The 21,935-nt window shown below is 42.5% G+C and overlaps 1 protein-coding gene across 2 annotated transcripts in view; it reads right to left on the bottom strand.

The window, feature by feature from the left end:
- PPARGC1A (PPARG coactivator 1 alpha) overlaps positions 1 to 21,935 on the bottom strand; it is a 232,150-nt gene that overhangs the window by 83,846 nt on the left and 126,369 nt on the right. For both annotated transcript variants that reach the window (XM_030191237.1, XM_030191238.1), the window contains exons 4-5: positions 21,012 to 21,134; positions 19,817 to 20,021 (exon numbers count right to left, since the gene is read on the bottom strand). In XM_030191237.1, the coding sequence (XP_030047097.1) occupies positions 19,817 to 20,021; positions 21,012 to 21,134 (328 nt within the window). The remainder of the gene's footprint in view (positions 1 to 19,816; positions 20,022 to 21,011; positions 21,135 to 21,935) is intronic.

Here is a 21,935-nt window from a genome sequence, read left to right on the forward strand (position 1 = left end):
CCTCAATTGCATGCAAACCTAACTCATGAATATTCATTGTGGATATCTTGAAAACCCAATAGGACTAGATGTGCCCCGAGGACTGGGTTGGAAATGGCTGCAGTAATGTGAATATGATGTTCATCCCGATGAAAGAACAATACATCTCAACAAATCTACTTTATCAAAACAAAGATGTGCACAAGCTAAATATTTTCAATTTATGATTGATCCATTTGGCTTATTTTTTCCAGTTTTTGGGTGGTTTTTATTGGTTCATTTCACACATTTTTTTAATGTTCTTTAAAATTTTCTAATATGTATAAATCAGTTACCCCTGAGTTAATTTGTAGATTAACATGTGCCAAATTAATTTTGTGTGCAATAAAAATTTTAAGGCACATTAATGAAACAAATGCTTGCTAATGAATGCATATATCTATTATATGCCAAAATCCCAAAACCATGTAAGAAAACCTACAAGACTGACTGACTATCTACAGCAGGACCTTATAGAAATGGGACAACTTTACATTTGAAATGATGAGGATTCTTCAGTTGTATACATGAAAACATTTTGTTATACATGTTATCTCTTTTAGCTATCTGATCCTTCTAGAAGTGAACTAAGATTGCCTGTTTTATATAGTGATTTCCTTAATAATCTGCTCATTTTCATTCATGTGATCTTGGACCTGTTCCCAAACATCTAGATCAAAGGAATCCAAAAGCAATGGCTGCAAACTAGCATTACTTTATGGTTATTGTTCATGAATATGCAGATGATATGTAGGCATACAGTCAAGGCACTGCATGTAAATATACCTCACGCATGTTCAAGACACACATCGAAAAATAAAACAGGCTAGTTGTTTATATTTGACAACAGCAACTTCACACCCTTAATCCACATAATAACCTAGTAACATAGTAACAGAGGGTAGATGAAGACCGGTATGAACCATCTAGTCTACCCAGCAAGGTGGCTAGAGTCATACTTGCCATTTCATGCAGAACATGCAGGTTACTTCCTCCATGCTTTTGTTTAGGATTGTACCTGCCCCTGCATGCAGGATACATTCCTCTATGTTATTTGTTTTCTTTTGATCCTATCCTCTTGCTAGATAGAGGATCATCTCTATTCATCCTATTTTTGAATTCTGTCATTGTATTTTTCCCAACACCTCCACCAGGAGGACGTTCTGGACATCCATCACCCTTTTGGTGAAAAGGATTTCATGACGTTGCTTTTAAGCCTACCTCCTTGCAGTTTCATTTCATCTCCTCTAGTTGTACAGCTTCCCTCTTTTTGGAAAAGAAATGCTTACTCATTAATATCTTTCAAGTATTTAAATGCCTATGTCATATCACCCCTGTCTCTTCTGTTCTCATAATCAGGTCTTCAAGCATAATCACATACGTTTTCTGGTGGTTTGTTTGCGTATTGCCTTTCAAGTACCGTATTTTTCGGACTATAAGACGCACCGGACCATAAGACGCACCTAGGTTTTAGAGGAGGGAAATAGGAAAAAAAAATTTTCCTTTTTCCCTCCTCTAAAACCTAGGTGCTCCGGTGCGTCTTGTCCGAGTTTTGGACCTCCGTCCCGTACTTACACGATTCCATGTTCCCTGGTGGTCTAGTGACGTTGGGGCAGGAAAGAGCCCCCTCTTTCCTGCCCATCGCGCTGCTCTCCGTGCTCCTCAATGCTTTCTGACGGTCTCGGCGAGATTCAAAATGGCCGCCGAGATTCTCGGCGGCCATTTTGAATCTCGCCGAGACCGTCAGAAAGCATTGAGGAGCACGGAGAGCAGCGCGATGGGCAGGAAAGAGGGGGCTCTTTACTGCCCCAACGTCACTAGACCACCAGGGAACATGGAATCGTGTAAGTAAGGGACGGATAGGGTTACCATATGGCTCCAGAAAAAGGAGGACGGATTGAGCCAGCCGGGTTTACTTCCATTGCTTTCAATGGAAGTAATTGAGCCAGCCGGGTTTTACTTCCATTGCTTTCAATGGAAGTAATTGAGCCAGCCGGGTTTTACTTCCATTGCTTTCAATGGAAAGCAATGGAAGTAAAACCCGGCTGGCTCAATCCGTCCTCCTTTTTCTGGAGCCATATGGTAACCCTAGGGACGGAGGTCCAAAAACGCTACCTTCGGACTATAAGACGCACCCCCATTTTCCTCCCAAATTTTGGGGGAAAAAAGTGCGTCTTATAGTCCGAAAAATACGGTATTTAAATGTAAATATATCACCCCTGTCTCTTTTCTCTTCTAGGGTGTACACATTCTGGTCTTCAAGTCTCTTTTCATATATCTTTGGGTGCTCACCTTATACTGTTTTGGTACCTTCCTCTGAACTTGTTGCACTTGGAGTACTGCATTCAGTTTTAGAGGCTGTATTATGCTAAATCTATCTATCTATCTATCTATCTATCTATCTATCTATCTATCTATCTATCTATCTATCTATCTATCTATCTATCTATCTATCTATCTATCTATCTATCTAAGCAAACAACCTTTTATAAAAGAAGAGGTAAGCTCAAAGGCAACATCATGAAATATTTTCTCACCAAAAGCATGGTGTATGCCTGGGATGTCACCCTGGTGGATGTGGTTGGGACAAAAACCGAAACTCAATTCAAAAAGAAGTGGGATAAATACCAAGGATGCTTATCAATCAAGAGGATGGGATCAAAGGAAACCATGGCATAGAGAGATGTAACCTATACAGAGAGGCAGGTGCAATACTGTCTTGCAACGGCAAAAGAAAGCAAGTGCCTATTTTTACTGAAGCAGGGGAGGAATGACAGTGGTCGGGACTCCCGAGCAGTAAAATTTATTGGGCACCCAGGTCACGGCGCACCACCTCAAGCTGCACTGCCGCCCCCTCCCTGGTCCTACCTTGAAGGGCCTGGTGGTCTAGTGGCTTCTTCGGGGGCTACTATGCCTTGCCGGCACCACTGTGTTTTTCAAAATGGCTGCCAAGACTTACTGTGGTAGTCTTGTGTGTCTCAGCAGTCTTGGCAGCTATTTTTAAAACACAGCGGTGCCGGCGCCACCATGCACAGTAGCGGCAGTGGCTGGGCAGGAAAGAGCATAATTCTTTTCTTCCCCCGTAGCGTCCAATAGACCACCAGGCCTTTCAAGATGGGGCCGGGGAGGGCTGCAATGTGCTGCTGCTGTGGTGGGAAACCGGGCAGAGCTTCTGGGCCCCCTAGAGCCTCTGGGCCCTCGAGCACTGCCTGGTTGCCTGAATGGTCAGTCCGCCCATGACTGAAGCACTTGCTTCCTTATGCCATCGCAGGACAGAATAGTTAACGCTTCTTCTTTAGCCTAGTGATCTCTAGGGGGACAATTTTATAAAGTGGCACCACTTAAGCACATCAAATGAGCCATCAAATTGACTATTATGTGTCTGTGTGCAATAGGCATTATTCAGTAAAGTAATGCCTACGTGCCATATCATTTAACTGCATGGGAGGTCCATGGACATGTCTCCCAGTTAGGCATGTACTTTATAGAATACTATAAACTATGCACATCACTTGGAGCACCTAAGCATGCCAATTTATGCTTGCCATTGACATGGCATAAGATGGCCTGCCTATAAGGGTGTGTCAATACCAACCTTATCCTAGTATTCCATAATGGAATTAACAGTGGCCAAGCCAGGTCACAAGCACCAGGCAGAAACCCAAATCATGGCAACACTCTATATTACAAATCCCAGGGCAAGCAGTTGCTTCCCATGTCTGTCTCAATAGCAGACTATGGACTTTTCCTTCAAGAATTTGTCCAAACCTTTTTTTAAACCCAGATACGCTAACCGCTGTTACCACCTCCTCCGGCAAATAGTTTATAGAATATTCCTTAAACATCTTGTGGGGGGGAGGGTTAATTCTATTAGAAGCTGCCTAATTTTAGATGACAGGAATGCACATACTTGGTGGTATTCTAGTCATTTATGGTGTAATTGAACTCATAGAATACTGACTAGCAAAAAAGCTTGCATCATGTTTTGACAGTATGCACTTTGCTGGTAGGCAGAGTTTGTGTGAAGAATAGGTAGAATGTGCAAATAATTATGTAAATTATAACATTTTATAATTTGCATGTATTCTGACAAGGATTTATACCAATCATAGGTTTGGTGTAAGTGATCACGCCATAGGAACATTTTCTGCCTCTTATCTTAGGCACCCTGCTACAGAATTACCCTCTTGTAGTCCACTTTATTCTAAACATTTAATTAATTTTAATTGTTTAGTCTAAATCATCTTTGGTGTTTAGGCAATCTCAAACCATGAGACCCTTCTAAGAAGGATGAATCAATTAATCCTTGGGATCTAAAATAACAAAAAACCAAAACACTGCATTTTCAATTATATTTGTTTTCTGACATTATACAAGAGTGGAAAGCACTAAAATGGAGGTTTCATGTTCTCTTGAGTTCCTTCTCCCCCTACATCCAACTGAAAATCTGCAAAATTGTACTAAATTGATTCTATAATAGAGGCTTAGAGCAAGGCACAAGGTGTGCCTAATGAGATAATATACTTGTGTCTCCCAGCTAAATTGGCTCATATTGCTTGATAGGGACTGATCTAGCATTATCACTGGTAAATTAGGTCCATTACAGCAATAAGGTAACTTTTTCCATTGTATTATAATATTGTATCCCCTTAAGGTTGCATAGACTGGTAGCTCTGCTTTTCGTAGGGAGTAAACAGATAAATCTGAACTATGCTTGCAACAGGGTAAAAGTAGAATTAGACAAATCATCTTGAAGAAATGAAGCCAGTTGGCAAAACAAAAACACAGTCCTATTTCCCCTTTCTTTGCACTGCAACTACTACATTTCATCAAAAACGTATGTTGTGCCAGAGATTTGCAACAGGGCAGCACTTGCTTCTCTGCAATGGTCTTTGTTGAGCTAACTTATATATTTTTTTCTCTCAAGCAGTTTAGCAGAATAAGAATAATTTTGCAAATAATTGCAAATATTTACTGTCCTAAATAAAACAAAAGCTATACAAAAATGAATGAAAGAGAGTGAAAGCTTCACATCTAATGGTACTGAGAAGAAATTTGTACCAAAGTTTTGATTAAATCTGTTAAGAAATGAGTCTTTCCCCTCAAGGAGTGACATGTGCACTGGTAATAATTACAACATGAAGGCAGATTACAGCTTGCCCATCGTAAAAGAAATAAGAGAGTTCTGACAGTAACATACTTATATGTTGGTTCTGAAAATAGAAAATAGAAAGGGAGAATAGTACTAACAGCAAGATAACAGAACACCATGATTGGACTAATATATGATTTTATATAAAATATTAAGGGGTAATTCTATTTTTTTTTAATTTATACAGGGGTCCTTTTACAATCCATGGTAAAAAGTGGCCTGCGGTAGTGTGGGTGCGTCTTTTGGGTGCCCGCTGAGTCACTTTTTAAAAAAATTTTTATTTTGCAAAGATTTTTCCATTAGTATACAAAGTAGATACTTAAAGCAAAACAGACATATATTTCTGTATTTAAACAACTTTGTGTTGTCAGAAAATTTAATTACCTCACTAGTTATTCCCATCTCTAGATCATTTATAAATATGTTAAAAAGCAGGGGTCCCAGCACAGACCTCTGGGAAACCCCACTAACTACCCTTCTCCACTGAGAATACTGATCATTTAACCCTATTCTCTGTTTTCTATCCTTTAACCAGTTTTTAATCCACAATAGGACACTACCACCAATCCCATGACTCTCCAATTTCTTCTATACTCTTTCATGAGGTACTTTGTCAAATGCCTTCTGAAAATCCAGATACACATTATCAACATCAACCGGCTCGCCTTTATCCACATGTTTGTTCACCTTTTCAACAAAATGTAATGGATTGGTGAGGCAAGATTTCCCTTCAATAAATCCATGTTGGCTTTCAGGCTTATTTTCGAAAGAGAAGGACTCCTATCTTTCGACACAAATCGGAAGATAGGTGTCCTTCTCCCAGGGTCGCCCAAATCATCATAATCGAAAGCCGATTTTGGGCGTTCCCAACTGCTTTCCGTCGCGAGGACGACCAAAGTTCCCAGGGGCGTGTTGGAGGTGTAGCGAAGGCGGGACTTGGGCGTGCCTAACACATGGGCATCCTTGACCCATAATGGAAAAAAGAAGGGTGTCCCTGACAAGCACTTGGACAACTTTACTTGGTCTTTTTTTTGTTACGACCAAGCCACGAAAAGGTGCCCGAACTGAACAGATGGCCAACGGAGGGAATCGGGGATGACCTCCCCTTACTCCCCCAGTGGTCACTAACTCCCTCCCACCCTCAAAAAAATTATTTAAAAATATTTTGCCAGCCTCTATGCCAGCCTCAAATGTCATACTCAGGTCCATCATAGCAGTATGCAGTCCCTGTAGCAGTTTTAGTGGGTTCAGTGCACTTCAGACGGTGGACCCAGGCCCCCCCCCCCCCCCCAACACACACCTGTTTCATTTCTGGTGGTAAATGTGAGCCCTCCAAAAACCCACCAGAAACCCACTGTACCCACATCTAGTACCCACACTTACACCCATAAGGGCTATGGTAGTGGTGTACAGTTTGTGGGTATTGGATTTGGGGGGCTCAGCACACACGGCATTTCAGAAGTCCACTACAGTGCCCTCTAGGGTGCCCGGTTGGTGTCCTGGCATGTCAGGGGGAGCAGTACACTACGAATGCTGGCTCCTCCCACGACCAAAGGGCTTGGATTTGGTCGTTTCTGAGATGGGCTTCCTCAGTTTCCCTTATCGCTGAAAATCAGAACGGCCAAGTTTAAGGACGACCATCTCTAAGGGTCGACCTAAATTTCCAGATTTGGGCATCCCCCGACCGTATATGGAATGAAAGTGGACGTCCATCTTGTTTTCGATAATGACTGGTTCTCCCCGCCCCTTCACGGGGATGTCCGGCGAGGATGTCCTCAGAAAAACTTGGGCGTCCTTTTCGATTATGCCCCTCCACGTCTCATTAATCCATGCTTTTCAATATCTCTGTAATTTTGCTCTTTACAATAGTCTGTACCATTTTGCCTGGCACCACGTCAGCTTACCGGTCTATAATTTTCACGGATCCCCTCTGGCGTTACATGGCTACTCTCCAATCTTCCGGTACCACACTTGTTTTAAAGATAAATTACATATTACTAACATAGTTCTGCCGTTCATTTTTCAATTCTATCAGGTACTCTGGGATGATACCATCTGGTCTAGGAAGATTTTGCTACTCTTCAATTTGTCAAATTGCCCCCATTACATCCTCTAGGTTTATAGAGATTTCATTCAGTTTCTCTGACTCGTGAGCTTTGAATACATTTCTGGCACTGGTATCTCTCCCAAAATCTTCCTCGGTGAAGACCGAAAGCAAAGAATTCATTAATATCTCTGCTATGGCTTTGTCGTCCATGATGGCCCCATTTACCCCCTCGGTCATCTAGCAGCCCAACTGATTCTTTTTGCCGCTTCTTGCTTTTAATATACCTAAAAAAAATTTTACTTTATGTTTTTGCCTCCAACACAATTCTTTATTTTCAAAGTGTCTTCCTTATCAGTGCTTTGCATTTGACTTGACATTTCTTATGCTGGCGTCTTATTAGTTTTAGTTGTTCCATCTTCCATTTTCTGAAGGATTTTCTTTTAGCTCGAATAGGTTCCTTCACCTCACTTTTAAACCATGCTAGCTGTCGTTTGGTCTTCTTCCCTCCTTTTTTAATACGTGAATTATTTGGCCTGGGCTTCCAGGATGGCATTTTTAAATAGCATCCATGACGGATGTAAATTTTTGACCCTCGCAGTCGCTCCTCTTTTTTTTCCCCGTTCTTCTCATTTTCATAGTCTCCTTTTGAAAGTTAAACACTAAGTATTGGATGTCCTGTTTATACGTAATCCATAGCTAATATGAAATATGAAATCTGATCATAATATGATCACTGTTATCAAGCGGCCCCATCACCATTACCTGCCACAACCAGCTTATGCGCTCCACTAAAGACTAGGTCTAGAATTTTTCCTTCTCTTGTCGGCTCCTGTACCAGCTGCACCATAAAACAGTCCTTGATTTCATCATAGGTGGGTTATAGAATACCATTATTTACATACATTCTTACTAAATGGAGGTACAGTCATTTACATCAGCTATAGGGTTGGTGTAAGTGATCATTCGTTAATGAAGACATATTTTGTAGCCTCTAAGGCTAGTATTTTATAACAAAAGTAAGCATCTACTTTCCTCTATAAAACAAGCTTGAAATAGGCACGTTTTTGCCCCCTTAAACTACGTGCTGGCTTATAAAATTACCCTCTATAAGTAAGTCCAATTTTTCCCCATTGTGCTTCCCAGTCCATAAATGGTTGATAGCTATTTGTTAGCTTACAACAGACATAGAATCTGATGTCCTCAGCATTTCCCTATAGACCAGAATGGGAGTCATTTTATAAAAGGATATCTATTTCAAAGTTTGGAAAAGGGGCCTATATTGTCTATTTTTTAACGATAACATAGGGTGCCTTTGTTTCTGGAAGGCAGATATCCAGAACAAACTTGGTAGCTTACAAAACTTCATCCACAACTTTTATGTCTGCTCCAAAGGGGCAAATTTGTGCATGACCTCATGTATTTTATAAGTGTACGCATTAATATAGCAGCTCCACCACAAATCTGACCACATAATATGTCTCCCCCTGGGATCGACTACACACATTCTTCATTAATGTTGCCATTACTTTTGGCTTATCTACTTTATACTCAAGCAGTGGCGTAGCCAAGGGTGGGCTTGGGTGGGCCCAGGCCCACCCACTTTGGGCTCAGGCCCACCCAGTACCAGCATAGCTATAATGTGGCTGGCAGGGATCCCAAGTCCCACCAGCCGAAAACTCCCACAAACTGTCCCTCATGCATACCTTGTAAATAGCAGATCTTCACCTGCAGTGAGCAGTGTCTGATGCAGTACTGCTCGCACCGGCCCCATAGCCTTTGCTCTGATGTATTCTTGCCTAGGCGGAAACAGGAAGTTGTTATCAGGGGAAGGCTATGGAGCCAACATCAGCAGTGTGGTATAGTTGCTGCCTTGTTGCCTAGTTGAAAAATCTCTATTTAAAGGTATGTGGGGGAGGGGGGGGGGAAGAATGTTTGACAGACCAATGGTATGCAGGTGAGAAAAGGAGAGACCACATCATCTGTGGGATGAGGCGGGGTTCTTCTGCCAACCCATCTTGGGCCCAGGCCCACCCAAAATTGGGTGTCTAGCTACGCCCCTGTGTATGCCCCTGTACTACTTTATAAGACCCTCTCCCATGTGAAAACCTGGCTTTGCACATATAAAAATGTTTTATAAATTACCCCGAAATAAGAAAACCATATAGTTCAGCAGTCACATACAAGACTCCATTTAATCACTACACAGAAGTACTATTTGGAAAATGAGTAAGAATTTCAGAACAAAGAGTGTATGCATTTGTTTGTTGGGTTTCTTTCCCCCATTAATGTTAGCATATGGATATTCATTCAAGACCACTTAGCCACCAGCTATTTGAGTTCCCGGTCTTAAATGGGATAAATGCAGACACAAAATATAGAGCTCAAACCCCAACATATATGCTAAAACTTGCATTAAGCTTTACAGTGCAAATTTCAGACAGGGCGCTGACCTGGGATTATTTGAGGGTGTAGTCCTATGCTATGGTACGAAAACAAGTCATTGAGTAGCTGACATCCTTGTCTGTTTTTACGCACTGTTTTGCATATGGTCAGAACAAAAGATGGCATCAGCATGTGAAAGTAGGTTCCCTTTAAGAAAAGCAGAATAAAGGAATGGGGTGGAAGTATTTTCAAATTAATGATAGACTTTTTAAAAAACCCCATTCCTAAGGAGATAATTAACCAGAAATGTATTAGGACAAGGATCTGTCAAAGAGTTCCCCTTTATCTTAATTTAATTTCAAGCAAACAAAGAATGGTGAAAATCTTACAAATGTTGGGTAGGTTGCTAGATTGTCTTTTATTTTGCAATAAGAATCTGATCTGAACAAGAGGCAATTACCCTGAAATAATATTTTGTGAATAATAAATCAGTTCACAGATCCTCATTCCATCTAATACTAACATTTTTATTCTCCCAAAATGGCACAACAATTGTCTAGATGTAAAGAATGTGGACGGGGACGAGCTTAACCAAGATATTTTTCAGCCATAATCATATAAAATAAGGAATAATTTCACTCCAAAAAAAGGCCTTTCGAATGAAAGCAGCAGATTTCTGATGATAAACTGGTCCCATGTAGACTCATAAAAGGCAATTCTATAACTAAGTATGAGCAGTTAAGCACGATGTGTGCATCTAAATGAACAGAAAAGTGCACTACCAGCTATTCCAGTGGTTCTCAAACTTGGTCCTGGAACACCCCAGCCAGTCAGGTTTTCAGGATATCCATAATAATTACTCATGAGAGATATCTGCATGCATTGCCTCCAATGCATGCAAATCTCTTTCATGATCATTCATTGTGGATATCGTGAAACCTGAAAAAAACCAAATAGGCAATCAATTTACAAGATCCAGCAAGGAAAAAGAAGCAGTAGATCTCAGAAAAAAAAAACCCCAAACCTCCATGATGTGCAAAATGTTCAATTTATTCACCACTAAAAAAAATGAATACATAGACAATTAAAAGCCCAACACGACTATGTTTCGCCCTCGCAAAGGACTGCATCAGGGACTTGAACCAGAACCCAGTGGTGTTGACAGAATGCTTCTAGACTCACCACCATTGCTTCCGCTGCTTCTGAGGAGAGAGTAGTATAAATCAATAGGTGAAGCATTCTGTCCTTTGAGAAGGTGAAACATGGCATGTAGGGCTTTTAATTATCTACATATTTATTTTTAGTGGTGAATAAATTGAACATTTTGCATATCTTGAGGTGTTTTTTGAGATCTGCTGCTTCTTTTTTCCATGCTGGATCTTGGAAATCGAAACATAGTCATATCGGTATCTATGTATTAACTTTTTTTAGTGGCAAATAAATTGAACATTTTGAACATTTTGCACATCTTGGAGTTTTTTTTTTTTTTTTTTTTTTTTTAGATCTACTACTTTCTTCTATCCTGAAAACCTGACTGGCTGGGGCGCCTCCAGGACCAAGTTGGGAACCACTGAGCTATTCCATAGGGAGCGCCTAACTGCAACGGGGGCACATGTAGATGAGCACATAGAAGGGCATGGGTGGGACTGCCACTTACTCCTGAAAAATTATAGAACACTGTAAATTACGCGCATTACCTGCTGCACTTAGGCACACTCACTTATGACTGCCATTAACCTGACATAAATGGGTACGCCTACATTTAGGCATGCCAATATGGGTTTATGCCACTGTTCCCTCTAAGCTGAGTGGGTGTCCTTCAACTGCACTGCTACCATTAGGGGTTGGTGCTTCAATAACAGGAAAGACTAATTATAGAAAATGTATTGGTTAATTAAACAATATACTGTTAACTTCTTGACAGGGCATCTTATCCTAGTGCTATTTAGCAAAAGCACATTTCACATTACTGTATGTGTGTATTGGTTAATGGCATATCCCTTTTGACAAGTCACTGTTTTCCTAGGAATCTGAATTCTCTTCACCAAAGTGTTTTCCCAGTTTTGTGCACTAGGTTAAACCTTATTAGCACATTCTGTAGTTGCCCACCCATTTTGAATTTATTTGCTGGAAAAAGATGAAAGATGTACAGCTGCAAATACACGGTGTAATTAGCTGGCATAGTCCTCACTGTGACTAGGGTGCTCTTCCTTGTATCCTCAGTGTTCATTGCCACTGTACATGATTATAAGCATTTCCTGGCCCATGGTTTGACCAATGGTAGTTTTTGTACCCTGAAATGGTGATAGGCCATAACAGTCTTGTTAGCCACATTGAGCCTGCAAATAGGTGGGAAAATGTGGGATACAAGTGCAATAAATAAATAATAAATATTGTGCTTTCAATTTTTAGGGATAGGCAAGGCTTGCAGAGCTTGCTTGTCCCTCACTATTGAAAATATGATTGTGACCCCCCCCCCCCCCCCCCCCCGGAAAGACTGTAGATGGAGGACTCCTGCTTGGCTTAGAGGGAACAGTGGTTTATGCTAGTAGTCCTAGAAAGGAATCCAGGCACTGTTATTGTACAAGCGCTATCCATGCAACATTGCAGCACTCAAAGGAGAATTCCATTTACGGACTGCCCACCATTATCCATCCCTATATAGCTTGCTTGTCTTACATACACCTGGACTCTAAGTCCTCCCCACCTATTTGTGTTAGGTTTTCTTATGTATCTCTGTTTTTCAGAGCTGTGCATATATTATATTTATGACACTCTCCCAAAATAATAATACTTAAAAAGTCAAAAATAGATACTTGTGATGTTGTTGACTTCTTCTTCTCACACGAACTGACCAATCTAATACACATAAGCTGCCCTCAGATTAGCCCCAGTAGCAGGGAAGAGAGGAAGTTATGGGCATACAGGCAAGAAAAATTATTTTTCAATGTAAGGCATGTATTGCCATTTGTCTGTGTCAATGCATTCGAAAAGCAAATCTGTAACTGGGTGTCCACATTTCCATGCCACTGCTTGCGTAAATGTACAGAATACCAGCACTTTTGTTGGTAAAGGGAAATTTCTACAATATGGTACTGAACATTAGGTACCAATTTGGTGTAGAAAAGTATTCTAATGGATGCCTAGTGGTTAGGGGTGGTGGACTTTGGTCCTGAGGAACTGAGTTCAATTCCCACTTCAGGCACAGGCAGCTCCTTGTGACTCTGGGCAAGTCACTTAACCCTCCATTGCCCCATGTAAGCCGCATTGAGCCTGCCATGAGTGGGAAAGTGGGGGGTACAATGTAACAATAAAAAAAAATAGGGCATATAAGGCAGATCCATGTGGAAATCCAATTACGCATTCATTTACAGAATAGCATCTAAATGTTTTCACATGGATCAGCAAAGGGGGCATGACCAGAAAAGAGGCATGGGTGGCTCAGAGGCAATCCCATAAAATGAGTGCAGTGTTATAGAATATAAGGGATCTGCATCCAACTTGCATGCCAGGATTTACACCTGGAGGGGGATAATCGAACGGGGGTGCCTATCTCTAAGGATGAACCACGTAAAGGGGCGGGGCAACCCGTATTATCAAAACAAGGTGGACGTCCATCTTTCGTTTCGATAATACGGTCAGGGACGCCCAAATCATGAAAATTTTAGGTCAACCTTAGAGGTGGTCATCCCCGGTTTTCGGTGATAATGGAAAGCGAGGGATGCCCATCTCAGAAACGACCAAATCCAACCATTGGTCATGGGAGGGCCAGCATTTGTAGTGCACTGGTCCACTAACTGAATGGAAAAAAAACCTTCTCTTACTGATCCGGAAAGGAACAGGCATGTATGAAGGACAATTGCATGCAAATTGAGCTGCTCGCTGTTAGTCATTTGCACACGATTTCCTTCCTAAGGAGGGGAAGCAACAGTGCTCTAACCACTAGGCCACTCTACACTCCTCCACTCCCTTGAAATTTGGCCATCCCTGTGGCGGGCAGTTGAGGACGTCCAAAAGTTTGAAAGAAGGACGTCCACGCCTTCGTTATGCCTCTGCTGACACACACATACCTCCCCCCCCCAGGACCTGCATACTGCCCCCCCCCCCACAGGGATGGCCAAATTTCAATAGAATGGCAGGAGTAGAGTGGCCTAGTGGTTAGAGCACTGGTCTTGCACTCCAGAGGTGGCTGTTCAAATCCCAATGCTGCTACTTGTGATCCAAAATCCAAATAAATAAATAAGAGAGTGTCAGAGGCATAGGAACGGCATGGATGTCATGCTCACAGAAACACCCACATTTTGGACATCCTCAACTGCCATCGCAGGGATGGAGGCATAGTGAAGGACATACTCTAAAAAAAAAAAAAAAAAGTTTTTGAAGTTGTTTTTTTCGGGGTGGGAGGTGGTTCGTGACCACTGGGGAAGTCAGGAGAGGTCATCCCCGATTCCCTCCGGTGGTCATCTGCACCTTTTTGATATTTGGTCATGAAAAAAATGGACCAAGTAAAGTCGGCCAAATGCTCGTGAGGGACGCCCTTCTTTTTTCCATTATCGGCTGAGGATGCCCACGTGGTAACCACAGCCCCCATCCCGCCTTCGGTACACTGCCAACACACCCCCTGAACTTTGGTCGTCCCCGTGACGGAAAGCATTGAGGACGCCAAAATCGGCTTTCCATTATGCCAATTTGGGCGATCTTAGGAGAAGGACGCCAATCTCCCGATTTGTGTCGGAAGATGGGCGCCCTTCTCCTTTGAAAATAAGCAGGCTGGTTTCAGTAGTGTAATTTTTCACTCCCAAGTTGAGCATGGATCCTGGCACTACACATCAAACATATAAAGGTCGAGTGACCGTACTCACTCGCAAATGCGCAGTAGAGACTTCCCTCCCTGCCCCGCCCCCACTTCAATACGTGATGATGGGGGCAGGACAGAGAGGGAAGTCTCTACCAGAATGCTGCAGACGTCGGAACCGCTCCCCCTCCCCCCCTCCCCCGGAGTCGCCGCCGCCCCTCCATCTGGCCCGAGCACTGTGACTTACATCAGCACGCAGCAGCAGGCACATCAGCAAAACTGCCGTCGGGCTTCCTTCTCTGCCTTTGTCCCGCCCTCGCCGACGTTACGTCACACGAGGGCGGACACAGGCAGAGAAGGAAGCCCGCCCCGACGGCAGCTTTCCTGATGTGCCTGCTGCTGTGCGTGCTGATGTAAGTTTACAGTGCTGCTCGGCCGGGTGGAGGGGCGGCGGCAGCGACTCCGGGGGGGAGGGGGGCTCGGAACCCCCCCCCCCCATTCCAAAAGTAGCCCGTTTTCACGGGCTCAACAGCTAGTTATTCTATAAAGCAGGAGTGCCCAACCTTGGCCCTCAGCAGGTCAAGTTTTTAGGATTTCCCCAATGAATATGCATGAGATCTATTTGCATACAATGGAGGCAGTGCACGCAAATAGATCTTATGCATATTCATTGGGGGTAATCCTGAAACTCAACTGGATTGTGGCCCTTGAGGACCGAGGTTGCACAACTCTACTATAAAGAGTGCCAATCCTCATCTACCGATTTTTTGGGACGCTGAATTCTGAGTGCCATTTATAGAATTTCCCTTTAAGTGTGGAAAAGAGGCAGCAAAGTGACTAAGCACTATTTTGTATGGACACATGTAAGTGGCATAGCATGTAAATGTAAGGGGGAATTCACATGAGTAGAGCACGAGAGGGGCATTGGGGGTTGCCACTTACACGAGCAACTTACATAGGGGCCCTTTTTACTAAGCTGCGTAAGCGTCTACGTGCACTCAACATGCGCCAAAATGGAGTTACCACCTTGTCTACCACGTGGCTCTTGCAGTAATTTCATTTTTGATGTGCACACAAAACGTGTGTCCGAAATAGTTTTGGACGCACGTATGGGACTCGCACCAAGCGGCATTTGATACGCGTAGGCCATTACTGCCTAGTTACCATGTGAGTCTTACTGCTAGGTCAATGGCTGGCGGTAAGGTCACAGAACCAAAATGGACACGTGGCAATTTTGATTTTGCCGCACGTCAATTTTTGGACAAAATTTTTTAAAAGGCCTTTTTTACAGGCGCGCTGAAAAATGGATTGGCGCACTCCCAAATCCCACGCCTATACTACCACAAGCCATTTTTCAGCGCACCTTAGTAAAAGGACCCCTAAATCATTTTACACATGTCATTGCCTCATTTTAGTCCACCACAGTTATGTTGAGTCTATGGATGGTGTAACTGTGAGTGAATAAAGCTGGTTTATGCTAGTATTCTAGAATGCTGTTACAGAATAGGCCTCACCGCACGGCACTGGAGTGCTTAAAAGGCCACTCAGTTATGGAATTGCCCCCCTGTGTGTTACTGTATGCTATCACGGTAGTGCACGTTATTAGCATCAAAAAATTAGCTCTTTAAAATGATCTTTCTTCAAATGCTGCATAATAATGATGCCACATTTGAAAGCCTGAGATCATAGTCCGAATACCCTGGCTTAGGAGCAAGGTTAATGCCTTTCATGGGATTGTGCACAACTTACCCTTTTGGAAGAAACCGCTCCCAAGAGAAACCTATTGATCCAGGACATTTGGGTAAGCTGCTATTTTAACCCAAACACAACATCCAGCTTCTGACTCTGAGAACTGTACCTATGTGTCTAATTTAGCTTGATTTTTATGCAGAACCTAGCTCATAAGTGTTCTTGTTTATAAGCATCTCTTACAATGTAATGGTTCTTTTTGCTCTATCAAACTGAGCTCTTTTATTCATGATTTAACTAATCAAGTCCAGTAGTCGGCTTCATCGCACTTTGGCACTAGGTGTACTTTAAATATATATTTTTTTCCTCTGGACAAAGCCATGAATTTTCCTTGATGTAAAAGTTAATACATCAATGAACTTGATTTTGAATAGAACCATTGCTGTGTAAAAATATATATGGAAATGAGGTTGAAAGAAATGTCTCCCTCCTCTGCAGCCTCGAGTTCTGGCAATTTTCTGCTTGGCTATCTACTGTATAGTCTATGTGGTCTTGTTTGCTAAAGATAATGTGACCTTCACAAGGGACAGATACTAAAAGTAGAAAGATGGAATATATATATATATATATATACAAGTGAAAATATGTGAAATTATTTACACTGTTTTCACTGTCAAAAGAGTTTTTACCCTAGAACTGTAGTGAAAAAAATAATGCAGAATCTATCTATGATGGGAAGGCAGTAGAACTAGAGGACATGAATTGAGGTTGAAGGGGGGCAGATTCAGGACTAATGTCAGGAAGTATTTTTTCATGGAGAGGGTGGTGGATATGTGGAAAGCTCTCCCGCGGGAGGTGGTGGAGATGAAAATGGTAATGGAATTCAAACATGTGTGGGATAAACACAAAGGAATCCTGTTTAGAAGGAATGGTTCCATGGAATCTTAATGGAGATTGGGTGGCGACGCTGATAATTGGGATACAAAACGCGAGCTGGGCAGACTTCTATGGTCTACGCCCTGATCGTGACTGAATAGATAGGGATGGGCTGGAGTGTAATTTTAAGGGGCTTCGATGTTAGCTTCAGAATTTAGTACAAGAACAGTACTGGGCAGACTTCTACGGTCTGTGCCCTGAGAAAGGCAAGGAAAATCAAACTCGGGTATACATATAAAGTATCACATACCATGTAAAATGAATTTATCTGTTGGGGCAGGACTGGATAGACCATACAGGGTTTTATCTGCCATCATTTACTACATTACTATCAGGTGAATTTTCGAAAGAGAAGGACGCCCATCTTCTGACACAAATGGGGAGATGGGCGTCCTTCTCTCAGGGTCGCCCAAATCAGCATAATGGAAAGCCGATTTTGGGTGTCCTCAACTGCTTTCCATCGCGTGTGGACGACCTAATTCACAGGGGCGTGGTTGGCACCTTACCGAAGGTGGGGACTGGGGCGTGATTCAGAGATGGGCGTCCTCGGCCGATAATGGCAAAAAAGAAGGGCGTCCCTGACGAGCATTTGGACGACTTACTTGGTCCCATTTTTTTTTCAAAACCAAGCCTCAAAAGGTGCCCGAACTACCAGATGACCACTGGAGGGAATCGGGGATAACCTCCCCTTACTTCCCCAGTGGTCATCAACCCCCTCCCACCCAAAAAAAAAATTAAAAACATTTTTGCCAGCTTCTATGCCAGCCTCAAATGTCATACCCAGCTCCATCACCAGCAGTTTGCAGGTCCCTGGAGCAGTTTTTAGTGGGTGCAGTGCACTTCAGGCAGGTGGACCCAGGCCCATCCCCCCTACCTGTTACACTTGTGGTGGTAAATGTTCAGCCCTCCAAACCCCCCCAAAACCCACTGTACCCACATGTATGTGCCCTCCTTCAACCCCTAGGGCTATGGTAGTGGTGTACAGTTGTGGGGAGTGGTTTTTTGGGGGCTCAGCACCGAAGGTTATGGAGCTATGCACCTGGGAGCAATTTGTGAAGTCCACTGCAGTGCCCCCCTAGGTTGCCCGGTTGGTGTCCTGGCATGTGAGGGGGACCAGTGCACTATGAATGCTGGCTCCTCCCACGACCAAATAGCTTGGATTTGGTCATTTCTGAGATGGGTGTCCTCGGTTTCCATTATCACCGAAAACCGGGGACGATCATCTCAAAAAGACCTAAGTACGACCATCTCTAAGGTCGAACTAAATTTCATGATTTGGGCGTCCCGACCGTATTATCGAAACGAAAGATGGCCGCCATCTTGTTTCGATAATACGGGTTGCCCCTCCACAATATCTCTCTCTCTAAATATACAGTATATATATACACACACACACACACACATATATATATATATATATATATATATATATATATATATATAGAGAGAGAGAGAGAGAGATAACGTGGATATATATATTTAAAAGCAAAAATATGTGAAATTATTTACACTGTTTTCACTGTCAAGAGATTTTACCCTAGAAATGTAGTGAACAACATAATGCAGATCCAGGTGCATTCTCCCTAACTAAAGCATCTTCAGGGCCTAATTTGTGTCCAGTGAATCAATAAAATAATAATTAGGAGAAAATACTGTAGTTATCCATTTGCACTTTGTGTACAATGTAAGATACTAGAAGTAAATTTAAAAAAAAACAAAAACGTTTTATTTCAGTCAGCACAGAATGCAAGCTCTAGAGTAGAGACTGGCCTATTCAAATATGTTGTTTTATATACACATTCTTATGAAAATTCAGAAGAAGAAGGAAACAAATGTTTACAATTTTCCTACCTTTCGTTCCCCACACCCCTCTCTTTGCCGGTAAGACCTTAAAAAGGAAGCTCATTCTGGAATCTTGTCCAGCTGGTTTTCAGCTTTTTGCTGCATCAGCAGTTCAGGATTCCCTGTATGATTTTAGTGGATGCAAACATCTTCTAATGCTTCATGTCTAAAATTTTGCACTTCTCTGAAGATTTCAGCTTTTTTTTTTTCATTCGCAGTTTTAGGGCTTCTTTTATCAAGCCGCACTAGCAGTTCCCACATGGGAATACCGACGGAACCCATTCAAAGTGCTGCTAGCTTGGCTTGATAAAAGAGACCCTTAATTTGCAACTCAAGTAAAATGGCTATGTGCATGTGTGTGACTGACTACAACCCAACTAACAGTACCCAAGGTTGATTATAATGCTAGCTTCTTGTTGGGGTATCAGTCATATTGAGCTATCATGTGTCATTCTCTTCTTACTCATTTGGTCCTTTTCCTCATCTTCCAAAACATGCATACAAATTCTGACCCTATGACTTCTGAATTCTCTGTTTCACTCACTATCACTGTAGAGTAGGGGGTTTTAACCCAGTCCTCGGGCACACTCAGTCGGGGTTTTCAGGAAAGGCTGGGGATTCAATGGGGATATCCTTAAAACCCCGAATAGCTGGGTGTGCCCCAAGAACTGGGTTGAAAACCTCTGCTGTAGAGCACGTACACAGTTCAGGCCTCTAGTAAATTTATTTTAAACACAACTACTTTATGACCTGCACATATACAGAGAAAGCTCTGATCCACTGCTAAGCTTTAACAATTTCCTTAGGTTCCAAGGCCTGAAGACATAGCTCAACACAGGACAAGGAGCGAGATCATTTCAGGAGTGGAATGGAAACTGTTTTCAGTTATTACAGCTTCTCAGAAAGAACCTTGTTAATACTGTCATCAGTATTAGATTTCTTAGTTCCAACCTACCTTGCAAATGATGTGGGTGAGGCTGCAAATGGGGCTTTTTTTTGGTAGTGGACTTGTCTTGTCTGCTGCTGTTTTTAGTCTCTGTTGGTTTGGTCGGCGGGTCATCATTCGCAGTCAGGTACTTAAGAAGCTCTGAGCAGGGACGCCGTTGTGGCTTTTGTTGTTGACAAATGATCTTCGGTTTATTGCTCCATGAATTCTCAGTCTTAAAAACCAGGCATAATAAAAAATAAAAAAAAATAAAATAAAATTAGTCAACTGAACCTTCACTGAATGGATATAGGTTTTTGAAGAGATGAGATTTCCAGTGAAGTGTTCATTCTAAGTGTACTAGATCTATGAGCTGTGAATAATTGTTTGCAGAACAAGGGAAGAAAATCACATTTAAATTCCCAAATGACATTATACAGCTTTTTATTTCATTTCTTCAACATTTCAATGTTCCTACTCAGCAACATGTAACTAACAAGACCTTACAGCTCTTTTACTGTGAGCTACAGAAAAATAAGCTGGTTTAAACCTTAATTTGCTGCTGATTATTTGAGCCCAGAATCTACAAGTCTCTTAAGTACCCCTAAATGCTCAGTTTTTCAGTTACAATGAATGGCAAGACAAACATTGTTTAATGCAGCCTGCTAACAAAATTCGGTGATTGCCAGCATTCTCTCCAATTAATGACTGGTGCAGCCCTTTTTGCTGGGACTTCAGTGTAATCTTTCTTCAGTTCGACAGCTGGTAAAATGGCAGCCTTGAATCTTCAATTACTTATAAACTATATTAGCCCATTAATCAACAGATTTTAGTACACTCCCTACTATTCTGTGTATAAATGAAGTGGGCAGAGAGCCACTGGCACTAAGACTACCATGTAATTGTGCCAGACTCTACAGAAGCATGCCATGTGGTTGCACCAGGAGGACTACACACTTCGTACGCATGTATCAGATGTGTTGCATGTATGCGGTACACATTTGTTTTTGCAGGGGCAGAGAAAAAGGCAAAAAAAGAACCACATTTACAGTGCAAAGTAACACGGGTGCCTTCTGTGGAACTGCTTTATAATCTGTTTGCAGGCCTGAAGCAGTTATATTAAACCAGGCTGATTAATTCACATAGATCTACCTCATGGTTGGCTGCTGAAAGCATAACTCTCTTTGTTAGGTTTCTTGCCTCATTACAAAGATTAAGTTTGTACCTTAACAACCGCAGTGCTTGTTCTGATCCTGTGATTAGGGTTTGCATGGTTTTCAGTGCTGAGACCACTGCATTCATTATAACTTAGCTGAATGTTGGCTGGAGCCATCAAGAGCTTCTTAAGCTGCAAAAATAGAAAACGGGAAGAAAAGGAAAAAGTTACACACCTCAAAGGATTAAAATGGCTTATTTTCATATATATTTTTTTAGATAGCTAGTTAAAATGGCCTAAATCACTTTATGAGAATAGGGCTAGCAGTTCTCTACAGCCTAACGCACTAGAAACCAAGAAGTTTCTTTTTTACATCGAATAACTGAAAATCAACAAGTATGTCGTAGGCGCTACCCCTTTATGGGTCTCACAATGCACTTGTCACTAACTCTTGAGAGCAACAGCATGTTCATCAGGTTGATGCATCAGGTTTTTATATACCTAATGAAGTTTATCAAAGCAAGTCCCAGATGTATTGTTAGGCCAATATCACCTCAGCCTCTTTGTTGATCCTTATCTCTTGGTATCCAAGCAGACTAGCATGACAACCACAATGTTAGCTTCCTCTAGTAAAATAGTCTGCAGCAGTACAGGTTGCCTTGATTTGCTCAAGGTCAATAAAAGAAACGTTCCAACGGTATTGAAGCAGGGGCGTATCTGAACTGCGGCGGTAGGGGGGGCCAGGGCCAGAGTGAGGGGGCACATTATAGCCCCCCCCCCCCGCCCGCCGCCCGCCCGCCGCCGCCATTGCCGATCCCCCTCCCCCCAGCCGCTACCATTGCCAACCCTCCCCCTCCGTTGCTCGCTTACCTTCGCTGGCGGGGGACCCCAACCCCCGCCAGCCGAGGTCCGCGTCCTCCTGCCGCTGCCGCTGCCGGCTGCCTTTGGTGCTTTCATTTGTCCATTGAAGCTGGCGCCAACTAAAGTTTCTTT

This window comes from Microcaecilia unicolor, chromosome 2, assembly GCF_901765095.1.
Source record: "Microcaecilia unicolor chromosome 2, aMicUni1.1, whole genome shotgun sequence".
NCBI classification, from domain to species: domain Eukaryota; kingdom Metazoa; phylum Chordata; class Amphibia; order Gymnophiona; family Siphonopidae; genus Microcaecilia; species Microcaecilia unicolor.